Source organism: Podarcis melisellensis, assembly GCF_964234715.1.
Source record: "Podarcis melisellensis genome assembly, chromosome: 16".
Lineage (NCBI taxonomy): Eukaryota > Metazoa > Chordata > Lepidosauria > Squamata > Lacertidae > Podarcis > Podarcis melisellensis.
Genome location: NC_138533.1, coordinates 18,934,420 through 18,952,199, shown reverse-complemented (window position 1 = coordinate 18,952,199; position 17,780 = coordinate 18,934,420). Strand labels below are relative to the sequence as shown.

The 17,780-nt window shown below is 48.2% G+C and overlaps 1 protein-coding gene across 3 annotated transcripts in view; it reads left to right on the top strand.

The window, feature by feature from the left end:
- Positions 1-7,986: 7,986 nt before the first annotated feature.
- Positions 7,987-17,780, top strand: part of EHBP1L1 (EH domain binding protein 1 like 1) — a 43,275-nt gene continuing 33,481 nt past the window's right edge. Inside the window, exon 1 of one of the 3 annotated variants that reach the window (XM_081892208.1) lies at positions 7,987-8,483. In XM_081892208.1, the coding sequence (XP_081748334.1) occupies positions 8,380-8,483 (104 nt within the window). In that variant the 5' untranslated portion in view covers positions 7,987-8,379. The remainder of the gene's footprint in view (positions 8,484-17,780) is intronic. The other 2 variants (XM_081892209.1, XM_081892211.1) reach the window with 2 other exon arrangements.

Sequence of the window (17,780 nt, the reverse complement as noted above, 5' to 3'; positions counted from 1 at the left end):
TGAAGCCGGAAGAGTGACTCATTGTTATTGTTATTTTAAAACTAGGTATAAAAAATCCCAAATGGATAACCACTTGGCTAAAAAAAATGAGAAACACTCAGCAGACTTCCAGGGATGCCCTCTTCTTTTGCTACGATTTCAAACTCTGCATGGCTCAGAATATTAAAGGATCCCGGTAGGTATGTTTGAGACTCTAGATGTGATGGTCTTATTCTCCACTTTATGGCAATGTGTGTTGCTTAGTTTATTTCAAAATGTTACCCGGCTGCAGTAGGGAGGGACTCCTGCTGCCCCCAAATTCCTGTTCCAATGGTACCACTACTGACAGTCCTCCTTGATCTATAGTTTATTGGGGGGGAGTGGGGGGGATGGTTTATGCCAGGCATAGACAACCTCGGCCCTCCAGATGTTTTGGAACTACAACTCCCATGATCCCTAGCTAACAGGACCAGTAGTCAGGGATGATGGGAATTGTCCTAAAACATCTGGCGGGCCAAGGTTGCCTATGCTTGGTTTATGCGGAGGGTAAGGATTCAACAGCACAGGTTCCCCCCTCCCCCAGGTTGTGCAGCTACTCTGCACATGGTCAGAGGCACCGTCACTACCTCAAACATCAACCAAAACAGGCTCTGGGTGAAGTCTTACAGATCTGTTGCCCCAGTATTTGCTCTCTCACACACCCCAGCGTATGTATCCCTTTCACGCTGAGGCAACCATTGTTCCCTTCTTCCTGTTTGTGAGGCTGCTGGAATCTGTCTGGTTTTCAGATTGTCTCAATAATTGGGCTTCCCCAGCTCCTTGTTTCCGCCCATTCTTGGCTCTGGCATCGTGCCAGGGAATGTCTACCAAGTCTATACACAACTCCTCGGCAAAGTTGAGCTGCTTTTGTTTCCTCGTACAACGAGGGTGGCAGAAAAGGAAAGCAAGGTTGGGAGTGGGGGCAGATCCAAACCGTGCCTTTAAAACACATGGTCCCCCCTCCCACTAATCCTGGGAACTGTAGTTTGTTAAGGTTGCTATGAACGTTAGCTGCACAAACAGTTCCCATAATTATTTGGGGAGAGTCATGTGCTTTAAATGTGAGTTGGTTGTGCTTTTAAGAGTGTGGTGCAAATCTGCCCCGTCTCTTGGAGTTACAAAGAACTCTTCGCTTTGCTGGAACAAATGAATACAGTGTTCTGTGTTGCCTCAAAACCCTGCATGCGCCCAGGCTTTTGAGCATGGGTGACAGATGTCTAAACATTTAGATGCTGGCTCCCAGAAGTCTGAAATATTTTTCCAACACACACACACACAGCTTCTGAGTTTCCTATTTACATCTGCCTCACTCTTCCAGGGACTGATGCACTTCCTTTAACTCAGGGGTTTGGAATATTCCTTTGGGCTGAGTTGTGAAACAGCTGCTGGTGCCACAACTGAGAGGGATCTCAGAAGTGGCTAGACTTGTGGGCCTCTCTGACTTTGTGTATCAGGATGATCAGTTGTTCCAGGCATTTTGCAGTGCAAAAGAAAAAGAAGAAAGACTCACTTCAAAGGTGAAGGAGGAAAGTTTTGAGGAGCTGCCTAGATTTCGGTTATCTCACTTGATCTGGTGTTTAGGCTACAATACTATCTTCCGCGATGAAAGCCTGCGAGCTCTCTGGCTTTCGAGCATGGATGGCAGCTGGATAGTCATTAGATGCACTCAGGAAATGCACAAAATGTGGCAAGCAAGGGATCAGAAATGAGGAGAACCAAGGATCAGAAACAAGAACACAGGCCAGCCTCTGAAATGAATGAGTGTTCTCTGCCCAGCCTTATGACCCATGACTTAATCTGTATTGGGTAATAATGTCCTATGCTGGAGGACTTTTCCCCTTCCCCTACTGCCTGAGAAAGGTTGGTGAGCTCCAACCCTGCCTTTGTGTAGAGCCAGACTTTGCCAACCCGGTGCCCTCCAGAATGCAATTCTCAACAGCCCCAGGCAGCATGGCAGAAGCTGCAGAGGGGGGTTACCAGTGAAGAGGAGGACATTTTGCACATGCTCGTTGCTGGAACTGGAAAGAGATTCAGCAGTAAAGCTCCAGCCCAAATTCAGCGCTTTCTGGGAATTAGCGTACTGAATAGAAACCATCCAACATGGTGGGAAGAGGAGATTCTAAGAGCAAGGCTGTTTACAGAATTGTGGGACGGTTTTGTGTGTGTGTCTGCACACACACACACACTTTTTTCATGGAGATAACAAAATACCATTGCACAAAACACTGTTGAGTGTTAATATTCATCACTTTACATAAAAAATAGTGAACAGGACGTATTTGAAGCAGGCCAAAGGTAATTCTGAGCAATTCAAGAGCACATATGGCTTTTGTGCTAGGGCTATCTCTCTCTCATTAAGTACAAAATGATCAACCCTGAAAAGCTGGAAGGAATCTCCTATCTAATCCTGCCCTCAGTAAAACCTCAATTGTAATACTTTGCATGCAGTTAAAGGACACTGAGCATCCACACACATTATCAGCAGACGGAACATAGGAAGCTGGCACCCATGGAGTCAAACTGTTGGTCCATAGAACTCAATATTGTTGACACCAGGAATGGCTAATCTTGGTCCTCCCAATGTTCTTGGACTACAGCTCCCACCAGCCAATGTGGCCAATGGCCAAGAGATTATGGGAGTTGTTGTCAAACAATATTTGGAGACCCACAAGTTAGCTAGCCTTGGTCCACATTGACCAGCAGTGGCACTCCAGAATTTTGGACTGGAGTCATTCACAGATCCTACCTGGAAATGATTGAAAATGGGACCTTTTGCACACAGAACATATTCTCTCCTCCTGCACGGTGGTCCCTCCCTGATTGCTAAATGCACCTTGGAAAATTGCAAATTGATGTTCTGCTCTTCCTCTAAAAGGCACCTGAGGCTGGGGGCGAGTGACTTGCCCAAAGCCATGTAACCAAGGTCCCAGAACCCAGTCACAGGGCCACCCCGTGCAGCTTTTAGGAAAGGTCTGGAGCTCCATGGTAGAGCATGTGCCTTGCAGTTGGAAGGTCTCAGGTTCAGTCCTCAGCATGTCCAGATCAGTTCTTGCCAGCCGCTGTGGGCAATAAAAGGTAAAGGGACCCCTGACCATTAGGTCCAGTCGCGGATGACTCTGGGGTTGCGGCACTCATCTCGCTTTATTGGCCGAGGGAGGCGATGTACAGCTTCCGGGTCATGTGGCCAGCATGTCTAAGCTGCTTCTGGCAAACCAGAGCAGCGCACGGAAACACCGTTTAACTTCCTGCTAGAGCGGTACCTAATTATCTACTTGCACTTTGACGTGCTTTCGAACTACTAGGTTGGCAGGAGCAGGGACCGATCAACGGGAGCTCACCCCGTTGCGGGGATTCGAACCGCCGACCTTCTGATCGGCAAGTCCTAGGCTCTGTGGTTTAACCCACAGCGCCACCCACGTCCCAATATTGGGTGTGGGCAATACTGGGCTGGAAATGACACAGGGAACTGACTCCGAAGAGGGCATATTCCTCTGTTCATTTCAAGCAGGACTTCAGGCCTTCCCAGCCAGCCTCTCTTGGCAATCCAACGCCGCCTCCTCCTTCTTCGCCGGAATTGGCCTGCTCTGTCTAGGCAACTTTCTCAGAAACTTCAGCAGAAAACGAGGCGTCTCTAGATCCCTCTTTGCTATTCAGGCCCTGGGCCAAAGCCACCTGTAAGTCTTGCCCCAGGGGCAGCCTCACTCACCTGCTGTGTCAGGGTGAGCAGCTGGCTCTTGCCAGGCTGAGTCACAGGAAGGCTCTGTTTGTCCTGGGTGGGGCTGTCCCCCCCCAAGTACTCCTCCCCACCTCTAGAGCTCTTGTACACACTGAGAAAAGCAAGAAACGCACTTTCCCAGCCACCAGGAACCTGTAGCTGTGCACAGGCTTGTGCCATGAGAACCACTTTTCCGCACCAGGCTTTCAAAGCATGCTTGCACTTTCCTGACTAGGCTTTGGAGTGAGAGATGCCAAATGGGTCAGATAACTCCTTGGGCTGGATCAGCTTCTGTTGGCATGAAGGATGATGAAAGCTTTTGGCTTACACAGCATTCTTAACTGGAAGCTCGCGTCCTGCACCACAGAGCGAAGCTCCGAGTGCTTAATTAAATGCTTGCCTTGGAACAGGTAGCAACAGATTCCAAATGAGCCTTCAGGATTCTTTATTAATTCCAGCTGCTGACTGCCACCACCCTCCCAAGGGCTCAACCGTGGATAACCGCGCTTAAAAACCGGAAAACACGCTCTGACAGCACATTGTTATTTTGGCGTGATGTCATGGACAAAGGACCTGGGTAGATTCACACAAATTCCTCCTGAGTCATGAAGTTTGCTTGTGTGGGCTGGGACAAGCCACTGTTTCTCAGCGTAGCCTACCTTGCAGAGTTGTTGTGAAGTAAACAATTTGTTAGAGGAAAGGTGTGGTGCAAATATGATAATTGCCTTCCTGTTCACAGCTACCCCATAAGTGCCAGTGGCCCATTTGGTCTGGCATCCTGTTTGCAAAGGGCTAGCCAGACACCTGTGGGAAGCCACATGATGGAGTGAGCTCCCGTTGCTCTGTTCAGCTCCTGCCAACCTAGCAGTTTGAAAGCATACCAGCGCAAGTAGATAAATAGGTACCACTGTGGCGGGAAGGTAAATAACGTTTCCTTGCGCTCTGGCTCTCATCACGGTGTCCCGTTGCACCAGAAGCGGTTTAGTCATGCTGGCCACATTACCCGGAAATCCGTCCATGGACAAATGCTGGCTCCCTCGTACTGAAAGCGGAGATGAGCGCCACACCCCATAGTCGAATTCAGCTGGGCTTAACCATCCAGGGGTCATTTACCTTCACCTTTTACCTTCAGAGGCATGCTGCCTCCAGCAGTGGAGGTAGGACAAAGCCATAATGAATAGCAGATTTGATGACCTTAAAAACTTTCCAAGTGCCCCTATTTTCCAGGGACAGTCCCGGTTTTATAGAAGCCATCCCAGTTTCTGATTTGATCCTGGAATGTCCTGCTTTTCCTTAAAGGTAAAGGTAAAGGTAAAGGGACCCCTGACCATTAGGTCCAGTCGTGGCCAACTCTAGGGTTGCGGTGCTCATCTCGCTTTACTGGCCGAGGGAGCCGGCGTACAGCTTGCAAACCAGAGCAGCACACGGAAATGCCATTTACCTTCCCTCCAGGGCGGTACCTATTTATCTACTTGAACTTTGAAGTGCTTTCGAACTGCTAGGTTGGCAGGAGCAGGGACCGAGCAACAGGAACTCACCCCATCGCGGGGATTCGAACCACCGACCTTCTGATCGGCAAGTCCTAGGCTCTGTGGTTTAACCCACAGCGCCACCTGTGTCCCTTGCTTTTCCTTAGGACATCCCTATTTTCATCGTAGAAATGTTGGAGGGCATGGAGTTAAGCAACCCTCCGAGCAAATGAAATAAGAAACAATACAACCTTTAGAATGCATCTGAAGGCAGCCATGTCTAGGGAAGATTTTTAATGTTTCATTATGCTTTTATATATGTTGGAAGCTGCCCAGAGTGACTGGGGCAACTCAGTAAGATGGGCAGGGTACAAATAATAAAATTATTATTACTGTGGAATAGAACGTCCCTATTATCACTGGGGAAATGTTGGAGGGTATGACCTTACACTCTATGGGACCAAAGGCAAAAGTGAGCAGAGCATCAATGCAAATGTTACCTTTGTACAGTAGGCTAGTTTCCTACACACAATCGCACAACCTTCTCTGCCCTCCATCTAGGCAAGCAAGAGGCATGATTGAAGTTCAGAGACATGTAAGACAGGCAAAAACTATCAAGGTCCAAAGCCAGGGAAGTTTGGGGACTTGGGAGAGTCAGAAGGCCACATGGAAAGGCGTGGAGGACCACATTTGGGCTTGAGGTTCCCCACCACTGAATTGCAGATTTTAACACACACACCCCAACCTTTTAAAAGTTTGCGATTGTGTAATAGTACCTAATGTTTAAAAAGCACTTTGGTGCAAATTTAAAAACAGGGGCGACTTTAAAAGAGCCTGCTCAGGTGCATTGCTACTCCCCCTCCATTTTTATTATTATGGCAAATCACTAGTGTGGGTGGAACCATAACAGGATATGCACACACACACACACACAAACATCCCAACATGAAAATTCACTTGCAGTTCTGTGTTGCTTACAGTGGTAGAGCTGTGATTGTGTGGGGATAGGTAAGCACCCGGTTTTAAGCCACCCATTCTTTTGAAGGGTGTCGCATTATTTAGGCTATTACACGAGCCTCACTCCTCCTACTTGCCCTTCCGGAGCCTCTGGGACAGATTCTGTCCCTCGGTTGCTAAATTTGGGGTTGGTGAATTTCCATGACGAACCCGTCCCACCCAGGATGATGCCAGGATCAGTTTGGGATCAGTTTACGGGGTGCTTATTTATACCCTCTGAGCTAGAAGGCAAATATGTAAGAAGCCAAAGAAGCAGAGGGAGGGAGGGAAGGAAGGAAGGAAGGAAGGGATAGAGGGAGAGATGGCAGGGGAGGGAGGGAGGGCTGAGGAGTGTGATGAAGGCTCAGAATTCGAGGTGAAAGATTCAGAGACCTGGAATTTGGGTCCTCAAGCTGGCAACAAAACTTCGGAGCAAGTGAAATATGTCTGCTCGGGAGGATCCTTACTTTGGTTTTTTTTAAAAATAATAATCTGTCATACATTCTGGCTTGCAATATGCTGAGGAAGGGGTGGGTATTATTCCTCCCATTCCCTCTCCAAACCCTCCAGGGAACCCCTCTGGATGGCAGTGAGAATGTTACTGCTGGTTAATTAAAGCCATTGATAGCCTGTTTTTCCTTCAAATAGCTCAAGGGGGCGCACACAGCCCCCTCTCATTTTATCCACACAGCAACCCTGTGAGGTAGGCTAGATTTGGTGGGGGGTGTGAAAGTGACTAGCACGACCCAAGGTCATCTGTCTATCACCTTAGTGGAAGAGCAGCCCCAGTGTGAGGGGAAAAACGAATGGATGTGGCAGTGTGGTACAGTGGTTAAGGTGTCAGACTACTAGGACCTGGGAGACCAGGGTTCAAACCCCACCCCTCAGCCATGAAGCTCCCTAGGCGGCCTGTCTCTCAGCCTAATCTACCTCACAGGGGTTATGGGACCATACCCAGGGAGAACCGGGTAGGTCCCCCCAAGTTGCTTGAAAGAAAAGTTGGACGTAAATGTAAAAAGGTTCAAAAGTGGCCGGTGGCTGCCTGGAGGTCAACCCTTTCAGCATGCAGCCTTCTAACCCTCCTTGAGAAGGATTATTTCAGGGCAAGCGAAATAACACTCTGCACATGCTCAGAAGGCACCCTTCTCTCCACTTATTCACATGGCCCTCGACTGTCTTTCTGTCCAATGCCAAGCAGCATTGCCGGTTTTGCTGTTGACAAAGCCGGGTTGCCAGCTGGCCAGAATTTCCTCCTCCTCCTCCTCCTGGTTAATGGCCAACGCAGGAGAATGTAGGGCCAGGAGGAGAGGGAGAGGAATTGCTCAGTGTGGCGTCTTTTATTTATTTCCCTTTTTTATACACGGCAGTGGCTTGGGGAAGAAAAAACAACACGTGGAACCCATCTGAGCAGCCGCGCGCGGGACGGGCAAACACTCTGCATGTGCCCAGAGGCACTATTTCCTAAGACAGGCTTTCTTCCTTACGCTGCTGCTCGGCCCAGCAGGCAGGCGTCTTGAAGCCATTTGCGAACTTTGGCCGGGTTGGGGAAGGGAGGAGGAAGCCGTCTGTTCATGGGCAGAAACAACTCAGCGGAGGTTGGCCAAAACGACGGAGCGCAAGCCCGAGGCCAAGAGGCCTGAGGGTCTCTTTGCAGACATGCAGCCCCGATGTCCCGGGGTGGGTGCGGGTGCTGTAGCTGCCGTCAGCTGTCGCTCGCTCCCTTCTCTGCCTTGCTGCTGCCGCCTTCTGCCGCTGCTTCCCCCTCCCGCGCTCCGCCCTCTCCGTCTGAAGATCACACCCACAGCCCGTTTGCCAGCGGCGGACGGAGACCGGGCTCCCCCCCCTCCGCTCTCTCTTCCTCTCCCCGCTTCGAAGTCTGTAACTTTCTCGCTCTGCACCAACTTCCTCCCGGCCAGGTTTCCGCGGGCTGCGAGCCAGGCGTTCAGACGGCAACGGCGGCAGCAGCAGCAGCAGGAGAAGGAGGCAGGCTCTCTGCAGGCTGCTCTGCTCGCCCCGTCGGGGCTCGGGGAGGAGGAGACGCAGCAGCAGCAGCAGCGGGTGATGGGGGCCAAGCGGAGGGGCGCCGGTGGGGTGTGAAGAAGGCGGCGGCGGCGGCGACTCACAGCTCTCCTCCGGAGCCGCAGCAGCGAGGCGACAGCCGCGGAAACCGACGGGGCGGCCATGAGTTCGGTGTGGAAGCGGCTCCAGCGCGTCGGCAAGCGGGCGGCCAAATTCCACTTCGTGGCCTGTTACCAGGAGCTAGTGGTGGAGTGCACCAAGAAATGGTGAGGCTGGGTGGGGCAGCGGGTCCGTGGGGGAGAGGGAGAGACGGTGACTCAGGGTCTTGTGAGTACACGAGGAGGGTTTTTGGCGGGGGGGGGGGGGTCTGGACCCAGGAAGTGGAGAAAAGGGCGGGGAATGCACGAGCAATGGTGAAGGGGCGGGGTAGGGTTTCACAACTGCCTTTTAAGGTAGGCCGGTGTTGCTAATAAACCCAAGGGATATAATATATTATCATCTAGAATCGTAGAGTTGTTAGGGACCACCAGGGTCATCTAGTCCAACCCCCTGGAATGCAGGAATCTTTTGACCATCGTGGGGCTCAAACCCACAATCTTGAGACTGAGTCTCTGATCTACCAACTACATTCTGTTCTATTCTATTTCATACTTTGTACGCGCAAGAATACACTAAAGCCTTCGAATTATATCTTGGTATAATTTTTTACAAGTTCATAAACCTGTATTGTAGGTGCAAAAGGTTGCGAGAGGAGGGACAGTTTGGGGGAAGGGCTCCTCCAGATGAGGGGCAATGGCATGCTTTGCGTTTTAAAATGTCCCAGGTTGAAACCTGGACATTGCTAGGCAGGGCTGCAAAAGAGAGTTGCCCAACACTCTGGAGAGCTGCTGCCAGTCAGTGTGGACAATACTGAGCCAAATGAACCAATAGCCTGTCTTGGTACTATAAGGCATTTTCCCAGGTCCCTGTTTAATTCTGCCAACCATGAGAACTATAAGCTTACTTTATCTTTTATGCGGAAGACCATAGCTCAGTGGTAGAGCAATGCTTGTTGTCTTTGTCTTGCTTAGTAACCTTGTACTGTAGTTCATTGCTTCTTAATTCATATTGTTTATATTATCGCTTGATAGCACTGTATTTTTACAGTTGTACGCTCCTCTGGTTTAGAAAAAAATTAAAATAAATAAGATCGCAGGACTGACTGCAATCATTTCTTCAGACCAGGAGAGCCAAAGGCCTTAATGGTATCATTAGACGCATCTGACTCTGCACTGGGATAATGAAAGTTGAAGTCCAATAACGGGGGGGGGGGGGGCAAAGTTTCCCATCTCTGGTTCAGGCCTGACTCTGCCTTAAGGCAGTTTCCTGTGTCGCTTTTGCATGCCTAAGGAGATACATAGGCTTTTCATGGCAAAGATGAGATTTGCACCCGGGGCCACCGGTCCCTGTGCAGGCCTTTTTAACCAGTTTGCATTTCACAAGTTGTGTTCTAGGTTACGGGTAGAAGCTTGTGCACCAGGAAGTGGTAAATGGAGGTGAAAGGGAATAATGTTTTGATTGATTTAACCCATTTACGATGTTGCTAGTTTCCAAGTAGTTCAGAGTGGTTTGTGACATAAAAAACAACAACTCTGTGCAATCATGAAAACAACAGGAGAGGCAATTTTTTAAAAAATTGCATTTAAATCTACGTACTGAATAAGCCCAGAAAATGACCCAGGTTGGACAAATGCCTGTTAGAAGTGAAAGATGATAATAATAATAAAAAAGAAGTGAAAGATGATTCTATGTTGAAACCCATCTGGAAAAGGTCTAGCGAATTCTGCCACAATTACAGAGCAATCAAGGGTGGAAAACCTGCAGGACACAGGTGGCCCATGCAGGGGGGGGGGATATCCTCATCCCCCCCATGTAACAATTAGGTTTTCTATGCTTCAATTTTTACTCCATTAGCTGCCTTGATTAAACACCGTTTAGTGGAACATTGAGATGTGAATTTAACAAAGGAAGCAAATAAATAATAACATGCATGGCGTTTGGGCCTCTGTCGATGGGTGGGCTTTGCAAAACTTTCAGCTCTGGCACGTGGAATCGAACTCGGAAGCAAATGGGTAAACAATGCAACTGGTGCTGTGCAGAGCAGACCGAAATCTGTTTTTTGTCACACAGTAGCTGTAACAGGAAGACGGAGAGCTGCGCTCTGCGCCCGTTGATGCTTCTGCGCTGTCTTTAAGGGCAGACCCACGCAGAGCATGTACTGAGGCAATCCAGCTTGGAAATTGCAGCGACCATGGTATCTTGGCATGTTGGGGGGTGGAATGAGGATGGTTGGGGGCCCACAATGGTAAGAATAATGGTGAATTGGAAAAACGGGAAAAGAGGGAATTGCAAGGGGCCTCAGGCTCCAGGCCGACCCCCTCCTCTCTGGCCACCCACCCCCTGAATGCTTGGCATGAGTAATTACAGTGGTACCTTGGTTCTCAAATGCCTTGGTACTCAACTTGGAACCCAAACATTGCATACCTGGAAGTAAGTGTTCTGGTTTGCGAACTGTTTTCGGAAGCCGAATGTGCTCCGTTTTGAGTGGTATGCTTCCGTTTTGAGTGCCACACTTCTGTTTTGAGTGCCACACTTCCGTTTTGAGTGTTACACTGAGGTCTCTCTGTTTTTGCTATTCATTTTGCTTTTTTGTGGCTCTTTTCGTTTTGTTTTCATGACTGTGTGGAACCCAGTTCAACCACTGATTGATTGATTGATTGCGTGACTGCAGTACATTGTTTATTGCTTTCATTTTATGGACCAATGGTCTCGTTAGATAGTAAAATTCATGTTGAATTTTAGGGGTTGTTTTTAAAAGTCTGGAATGGATTAATCCGTTTTGCATCACTTTCTATGGGAAAGTGTGCCTTAGTTTTGGAATGCTTTGGTTTTGGAACAGACTTCCAGAACAGATTAAGTTTGAGAACCAAGGTACCACTGTATATAACATTTAGGGAACATCTGAAGGCAGCTCTGTATAGGGAAGCTTTTTAAGGTTGAATGTTTTATCATGTTTTTATATATGCTGCTAGCCGCACAAAGTCCCTGGGGCAACCCAGTCAAATGGGCGGGGTATAAATAAAAAATATTATTATTATTATTGCCAGAATAGGTGTGTGTGGAAACCAGCCTTGTTGCACAAAAGTAAACATTAACATTCATTACTCTGCCCACTTTTGTTTCCAGTTCCGCCATGCAATTGCATGCAGCCCCCAGGAAGGTGCCCAGAAGGGAAAAAGGACCTCTGCCCCTGTTGTAAACTGTACAATGGGCTCTGTAAAGGGTGACGAGGAGGGGGGGGCTTGGTCCAAATGCAAGGGTACAGGTTAGAGATGGTGTCACTGGAGGAGTTCCTTCCCCTGTCCCCCAAACTTCCAAGTTGGGGAGGGTGGAAGTGCAACTCCCTTGCACTCTAGGAAAATCTGGTGTCAGGGCTGGTTCAGCTGCAGCTCAGACTCAGAGACGAGCAGTAAAGTTGATTCACTTTGTCGGGGAGGGCTCCCCCCCCCCAGCTCTCTGCTCTGCTACATGCAAAGCCCTCTGTGCCCATGGAGACAAGGGAGGAGTGGAGCTGAATACAGGCTCCTGTAAATCTGTTGCAGCCTCAGCCCCTACCTCCTCCTCAGCTGCCTATCCTGTGTCTGCAGCGCTTTCTGACTCTTCTTCCTCTCTCTCACTCAAGCCTGCTGCTTGCTGAGCATCCAACCCTTCTGCCTCCCCTCCGTCCTCTGACCTGTCTTCCGTGTCCCACCACCCCTCCCCTGCCTCTGAGCCTTCCTCTTCTGAGGCTTCCCTAGAGGGTTCTCCGGCCGGAGCCTCCCACCACTGTTCCTCGTCCAGTCAGTCCCTGACAGCTGGTGGTATTTCTGGGAGGTCGGTCATCTCATTTGGGTTCCTGCTTTGCTAGTCTAGTAAAGGTGTAAACCTGAATGGATGGGTCATTCCTGCAGTAGGAAAGCAGCCTCTTCTCTTGGACAGAGGTTACTGTGCTGTGCCAGGGACATCAGGGACAGCCATAGACACAAGACACTGACATTGCTAGCCTGAAAGTTTCTTTGCAGTGGTCAGGAATGAAAAGCAGAACTGAGCCTGACCTCCTTGCTTAGTTGCCTGAGGCTGATTCTTTCTCTCCACTTCACAAGGTGCTGTCTGTGCCATCCGACTGGCTCGGGCCGTCTGTCTTCTAGGTTAACTGATGTCACTTGCAAAATTCCTGTCTTGAGACTCGTGCCTGCCATTGCAGACATTTCTGGGTTAGACGAATCCCGGGCCTGACTTGGGATAAGGCAGCTTCCTCTGTGCTGAGCCATGAGGAACTAGCGGCTGAGTTTGCATTTCCCCCTCTTCCCTCCCAGTCCCTTTTTCCTTTTGTGTTGCGTCTTTTAGACTATAGGCTTCAGAAAGAGCATACAGTGGTGCCTCGGGTTACAAACACCCCGGGTTACAAACACTTTGGGTTACAGACTCTGCTAACCCGGAAGTAGTACCTTGGGTTAAGAACTTTACCTCAGGATGAGAACAGAATTCGCGTGCTGGTAGCGGGAGGCCCCATTAGTTAAAATGGTACCTCAGGTTAAGAACTGTTTCAGCTTAAGAACGGACCTCTGGGACGAACTAAGTTCGTAACAGGAGGTACCACTGTATCTTATTACTACTGGTCTTTGTAAACTTCTCTGGAAGCCTTCTTAAACTGAAGAGCAGGGTAAAAATGCTTTAAAGAATAAAGAAACGGTTATTATTTTAAATCAGTGCTTTGTTCAGAACTAGAGAGCTGGAATCTTGCTTTAGGTTCGGGGTGATAAGCAAAAGTCAGCAGCACAGCATCTGCCTATGCTTGCAAAAAGGGCCCAGGTTATTGTTCAGTTGGTAGAGCATGAGAGTCTTAATCTCAGGATTCGGGGTTAGAACATTGGGCAAAAGATTTCTGTTTTTTTATATATATAAATATTTATTGAAAATTTTAAGTTACAATATGCCAAACGAACAAAGTTATAACATAACATAAACATATTTTCTCATCTTCTTGTGACCTCCTCACATCTCCCGCCCTTACCTTCCATATTAAAAAGTTAATCTAGCAAATTATCACCTTACTTCCATCCTTACTGTCTGATTATCAATTAAATTTAGCCAAATAATTATCCAAAAGAAAAAATATTTTTTCTTACATTTTAACTTATCTTCATACTTCACTTCATCAAATTTAATGGTGACAATTTGTTTATAATCAAGCATCCTGCTTAACATTCATACAGTTTGCAATGTTTTTGCAAATAAATCTTAATTTTTTTCCAATCTTCTTCTACCGTCTCCTCTCCCAGATCTCGGATTCTGCCGGTCATCTCAGCCAGTTGCATATAGTCCATCAGTTGCATCTGCCATTCTTCCAGTGTGGGTAAATCTTGAGTTTTCCAGCACTTCACGAGAAGTATCCTTGCTGCTGTTGTGGCATACATAAAGAATGTTCGATCCTTCTTTACCACCCCTTGGCCGACAATACCCAAAAGGAAGGCCTCTGGTTTCTTAGAGAAGGTATACTTAAATACCTTTTTCAGTTCATTATATATCATTTCCCAGAAGGCCTTCACTTTAGGGCAGGTCCACCAGAGGTGGAAAAATGTTCCTTCATGTTCCTTGCATTTCCAACACTTATTATCAGACAAGTGGTATATTTTTGCAAGTTTGACTGGGGTCATGTACCATCTATATATCATTTTCATTACATTTTCTTTCAAGGCATTACATGCAGTGAAATTCAAACCAGTAGTCCACAACCTTTCCCAGTCCTCAAACATGATATTGTACCCAATGTCCTGTGCCCACTTAATCATGGCCAATTTTACCGTTTCATCCTGTGTGTTCCATTTTAACAGCAAGTTGTACATTTTTGAAAGTACCTTAGTCTTAGGCTCTAACAATTCTGTTTCTAACTTTGATTTCTCCACCTGCAATCCTAACTTTTTGTCAAGTTTAAAAACTTCCTTAATCTGAGCGTAATGTAACCAATCTCGCACTTTATCTCTCATTTTCTCCATACTCTGCAGTTTCCAATTGTCTCCATCTTTTTCTAATATTTCCCAATACTTTGGCCATTTGGCCTCCATATTGAGTCTTTTGCGGGCCTTAGCTTCCAATGGTGAAAGCCACCTTGGAGTTTTATTTTCCAGTAAGTCTTTATATTTTGTCCAGACATTAAACACTGCTTTTCTGACAATATGATTCTTGAAAACCTTGTTAATCTTAACCTTGTCATACCATAAATATGCATGCCAACCAAAAGCATTGTTAAAACCTTCCAAATCCAACACATCAGTGTCTTCAAGAAGTAGCCAGTCTTTTAACCAGCAGAAAGCTGCTGCTTCATAGTAGAGCCTTAAGTCTGGCAGGCCAAAGCCCCCTCTTTCTTTCGCATCTGTTAGTATCTTAAACTTAATTCTGGGCTTTTTGGGCAAAAGATTTCTGCATTGGAGGGGGGGTTGGATTAGATGATCCTTTTGGTTCCTTCCAACTCTACAATTCTATGATTCTAGCAGATCAGGTAGTCAGTAGTGGAGAAAACTTCCTTGTCTCTGGACAGCTGTCGCCAGTCACAGAAGGATGGACTTGGTAGAAGATAACTTCCTAAGCGCTCAGCGAGCACAGACAGCGGAGCAGCATGAACACTCAGGAAAGATGCTGTTTCTCACTTGCTGAGCTGTGGGCTTTCTGGTTCCTTAGCCGGCCAGAGAGGCACCAGTTTGGGGTGCAGCTAGCATCTCCCCAAGAAAAGTCATCTGCTGGTGATATCTGTTCAAGCTTCATTGGCTTGAAAGAAACAAACCTACCTAAGATGCTGATCTTAGATGCAAATGTACTCTGCACATGCTCTGAGTCACTTCTTCCTCCTCTTTTGCTTTGCATGTTCCTGGTTTGAGTCCTGACATATATGATGTGCTGGAGGTTTGCATTCAGAATAGTGGAAGAAAGAGGAAGAAGATTAGGGCAGAAGGGGCTAGTTTGTGCTGGCAGGGGCTGATGGGAATTGTAGTCCTAAACATCTGGATGGTACCAGGTGGGAGAAGGCTGACTTGATATACTGTAGTTACTTTTTCTTTTTTAAAGTGGTGGGGAGGTGAGATGCTGGAGGTCAGGCCTACTTCTCATGTCTAGCCCCCCTGTCCCCTCCCTGCAACAAACTCCACTGGGAGAAGAGCCGGTTGCCAGACTTTGGGAGTTTCAGACAGACTGATATGTTGGAAGAGCATGCGAATAAGGACACACACCCCTCCCCTCATTCTGACATGGCAAAGGCCTTATAAGGGACTCGGGAAATGATAAATATTTAGTCATTGCAGAGCTAAAAATGGAAAAGGGAGGGCTGAAACTTCAGGGTGTGTGTGTGTTAGGATAACAGGAACGCTGCAAAAAATGGAAACAGGAGGGAGGGAATGTGGGTTGTCTCAGATGGGAAGAGCAGGGACCCAGCTGAGTGGGAGTGTGGAGTCTGTCCTCCCCTTGGGGGTAATCTGACTTCAGAGCTCTTGGATTCCTCTGAGCTCAAGTTATTTCCAGTACTTTTGCTGGTCCTCAGCCACACCCTCATTCCCATGACTTGGCTAGATTTTTTTTTTGGGGGGGGGGGGACATTCAGCCACACAGAACTTGGCTCAAACCCCAGTACTTTTCTTTCTCTTTCTCTTTTTAAAGCCTGACTTAAGAGTGTTTACCTTCAATTTCACTAATGGTGCCGAACTACGCACTCAGCACATGTACAGGAACACATTTTTTTGCTACCGGCCTGAGATGCTGTGTTGATTTTGGGGGCCCATCCCTGGCTCTGAATCATAGAGTTTGTAGAGTTGGGAGGGAGCACCAGGGTCATCTAGTCTAACCCCCTGCAATGCAGGGATGTTTTGCCCAACGTGGGGCTCGAACCCATGGCCCTGAGATGGAGAGTCCCATGCTCTACTGACTGAGCTATCTCCAGAGCTCACAAGACCAAGGTCCTAGAACGGGGCAGGAAACCTGCATCACTTCAGATGTTGGATTTCCATCTCCCCGCTTCTGCAGTCGCCTTGACCAAATCAGGGATGATGGGAGTTGTAGTCCAGTGTCTGAAGAACACTAGGATATGGAAGGTCAAGAAGTGTTTATTAGCAGTCTTGGGGTGAGGAAACGAGGCAAAGCATCCACCTGCCACCCTGACACATTACAGAAACGATTTAAATATAATTGTAATTATCTGATGTTGGCATTACAAAAGGATACAGGTTTACACCCCAGTCAAAGCAGCAGTACATGCTGGGGTCAATGGGAATTGTAGCCTGAAGCAGCACCCAATAGGGGAATACGCTGCTCAAGACCCAGTTTTCCAGCACCAGAGCCAAACACAGCTGCAAAATGGAAAAAGAAATCTTGAAGAACAAGGGTACCTCTGGGCATGTCAAGAGTGTTTCTTTGTTCTGTTGCTTCCTCCTACATGGTGTAGGACGCAGGTGGCGTTGTAGTCTAAACCACTGAGCCTCTTGGGCTTGCCAATCGGAAGGTCAGTGGTTCGAATCCCTGCAACGTGGTGAGCTCCCGTTGCTCTGTCCCAGCTCCTGCCAACCCAGCAGCTCGAAAGCATGCCAGTGCAAGTAGATAAATAGGTACCACTGCAGCGGGAAGGTAAACGGCGTTTCCTTGCGCTCTGGCTTCCATCACTGTGTTTCGTTGCGGCAGAAGTGGTTTAGTCATGTTGGCCACATGACCCGGAAAGCTGTCTGTGGACAAACACCGGCTCCCTCAGCCTGAAGGCAGCGAGATGAGCACTGCAACCCCATAGTCACCTTTGACTGTCCAGGGGTCCTTGACCTTCACCTTACCTACACAGCGTAGCCTTAGTTGGGTCCTTACACACTGGAGCCTGGAGGTCAACTTGACTTCCAGCCGCTCGTTCCGAGATTAACCTTTGCCTTGAGACCTCCTCTCTTGGGGGTCTTTGCCCCTCTGGCTCTCCATTCTGGGTGAAAGTGGAGAGTGCTGCAAGGCTGTTCTGTGATGAAGAGAAGGACGCTTGGTGGGTGTATTGGGTTTCCTCACTGCGCCCAGATTTAACCCAGCACCTGCAGCGGATTTATGACTCCTAGCCCCCAGGGGCTAAAATTAGCCTTTGGACACTAGCCCGGAAGAATTATAGAGGCTATTAAAATGAAGCTGGGCATCACTTTCATCAACAGATGTGTGTGTCTGTGTGGTGCACTGTATGTTGTGATTGGGGAGCACAGGAGTCTGTGCTCTAATACAAGGGCAGGGGGATCTGCGGTCCTCCAGATGTTGCTGAACTTCAACTGTCATCAGCCCAGAGCCTGCATGGCCCATGGTCAGGGGGTCATAGGAGCTGGGCTCCCGAAACATCTGGAAGGCCACAAGTCCCTCACCCCCTGCTATAGTAGGCAGAGTTAGAAATTAGCCAGGTGCTAGGCGCGTTTTTTGACTGGCGCGGGTCCAACTGCGACCATGTGGAAATCTGTGGATGCCATGTTGGTGACTGGGGGAAGCAAAAT